Source organism: Plectropomus leopardus, unplaced genomic scaffold, assembly GCF_008729295.1.
Source record: "Plectropomus leopardus isolate mb unplaced genomic scaffold, YSFRI_Pleo_2.0 unplaced_scaffold3582, whole genome shotgun sequence".
Lineage (NCBI taxonomy): Eukaryota > Metazoa > Chordata > Actinopteri > Perciformes > Serranidae > Plectropomus > Plectropomus leopardus.
This window is the reverse complement of record NW_024639155.1, coordinates 1-2,450: the sequence shown is the minus strand read 5'-3', so window position 1 is coordinate 2,450 and position 2,450 is coordinate 1. Positions and strand designations below refer to the sequence as shown.

Here is a 2,450-nt window from a genome sequence, read left to right as displayed (position 1 = left end):
GTAAAAGAAATCATTAAAAATTTGTAAACGAAAAAAAAGATGTCTCTAGTTTTTATAAAAAAGCGCCAAAAAATCAACAAGAAAAACATTTTTCAGTGTCCCTGAACTCACCACTCTGACTCTGTGTCCGATGGCTTTGGCGGGAAGGTTGCTGCTGAATTTGGCTCGCACCATCCCGCTGTTACCGTGCGCCCGGGTCACCTTCCCCCAGATCACACGCGTCTTATTGGGTTTACCGCCGGGCGTCACCGTGTTCCTGCAGACACCATAGATTCACCATCAGACCAAACCTCAGTCACATTTCAACAGATTCAGACCAAACTTCAGTCACATTTCAACAGATTCAGACCAAACCTCAGTCACATTTCAACAGATTCAGACCAAACCTCAGTCACATTTCAACAGATTCAGAACCAAACTTCAGTCACATTTCAACAGATTCAGACCAAACTTCAGTCACATTTCAACAATTCAGACCAAACTTCAGTCACATTTCAACAGATTCAGACCAAACCTCAGTCACATTTCAACAGATTCAGACCAAACTTCAGTCACATTTCAACAGATTCAGACCAAACTTCAGTCACATTTCAACAGATTCAGACCAAACCTCAGTCACATTTTTAAGTTTTAGGTGTCTTACTTCTTGGCCTTGTAGACGTAGGCGCAGCGTTTCCCGAGGTAGAAGTCGACCTCGTCTCTGGAGTAACATCCCTCCAGCTTCAGGAGAGCCGTGTGTTCACGTTGGTTCCTCAGACCGCGCTTATAGCCGGTGAAGATGGCCTTACTCCACAGTCTGACCATTCAATCACAGAGACACAGTTACAGCCTGACCAATCAATCACAGAGACACTGAGACGTGAGGACAGATGTTGGACTCAGGTGAGACAGTCAGACAGACAGGTGTTGTGTTTTACCTTCCAGGCATCGTCAGTCCTCTCCAGGTGAGTCCACCTGCACACAGACAGACACACACATTAACAGCCTATAATCTTCAGAGTCAAACGCTCTGATATCAGCTGACAGACGAGAAACAGAGTCCACATCATGAGCGCAGGCGGCAACAACACCGCCTCTGACGAGCATCGTGACCACGCCGCAGGCCGCCACGTCACGTCACGAGGCGCACAGGCTGAGAGCAGCGGCAGAAAATCACGCTCAGACCGACTCCAAACGACAAAGAACTAACAGCTCAACACAGAGAAAGACGGCGAGGTTTGTGCTGCTCGTCTGTCCAGGTGACAGCCGATAACTACTCAATCACGATTACATTTTTTCAGTTACCTATAAAAGTTGCAAAAAATACTCTGTAAAAAATGTTTTCACAATTAAAGATTCTGAATAAGAAAGACTTTAAAAAACAAAAACACGAGCCGGCAGGTTTATTGAAGCCTTTTCCTCCAGAGTCTTTTTTCTTCAGACTGTAAGCAGAGTTCGCTGAAGTAAAAACACTCGTCTTATCACCACTGAATATGGACGCAAGTGTTAAAAACGCACTTAAATACCACAAATATACGTAGCTGGATCTGTATGTTGAATAACTAGAGAATTTTAAATGAATTCACTGTAAAATAAAATAAAAAATCCAGCCGTATAGAGACGTTGTATCGAGAAAATTTAGACATGAAAACAAATTAATGTAAACATGGACACATCGCAGCTTCACACAATTTATTTACGGTTTAAACTCGTTAAAGCACATTTACATCGTTACGCACAGTTCCAGGATTTTCCCCAAACTTTTGATGATTATTTTTTTTTTTTTTACTAGTTCCATAACTTTCCAGGTTTTGAAGGACCATGGAATGATGCCCCCCCCCCGGCGATCTGCGCCTGCGCGTTAGTATACAAACACAGGTGGATCTGCTATAACGACTTGATATGACCGATTATAATTCGATTATCGATTACACCGATTATACTCCGATATCGATCGCTCTGATTTCGGCTCTGATCGTTTCAGCGTGTCGCAGCTTCAGATCTAACAGCGACACGTTCACTCACGACACCTCTACGATGCTAACGTGCTAACGTTAGCCGCGCTCGCGGACGTCGGTTAACGGCGTGAGCACGCGGACAGAGCCGCCCCGGGACCCCGCTCACACCGTCCCCGGGGCCCCGCTCACACCGTCCCCGGGGCCCCGCTCACACCGTCCCCGGGCTCAGAGCCGCTCCGTCAGCCGCTGTCAGCTCCATCCGACCCGAATCTCCGCCATCCCGGCCTCCAGCGCCGCCGACCCGCCGCCGGGGAGCGGAGGCGCGCGGGGCCGAGAGGCGGCGCGGATTATCGGCGATGGCGGCTCAAAGATGAAGTTTTATTCCGAGTTTGAGGCGGACATGTTGGATCTTACCGTCACTGTCAGCGGGAAGATGGAGGAAAAGGAAGTGACGACAGAACGACCGGAAGTTATTGTGAACAGAGGTGTCCGCGGAGCTGCCTGAACAAAATG

General features: G+C 47.6%; 1 protein-coding gene across 1 annotated transcript; it reads right to left on the bottom strand.

Annotated features, from left to right (window-relative positions):
- Window positions 1-54: 54 nt before the first annotated feature.
- On the bottom strand, window positions 55-2,419 carry rpl35a (ribosomal protein L35a; the record flags this gene model as incomplete). The annotated part of the gene is made up of 4 exons (XM_042481996.1): window positions 2,352-2,419; window positions 918-954; window positions 644-796; window positions 55-256 (listed from the first exon to the last, which is right to left on the bottom strand). Coding segments are annotated over exons 2-4 (366 nt in total), but the record flags the coding sequence as incomplete, so codon positions are not given.
- Between the last annotated feature and the right edge of the window lie 31 nt (window positions 2,420-2,450).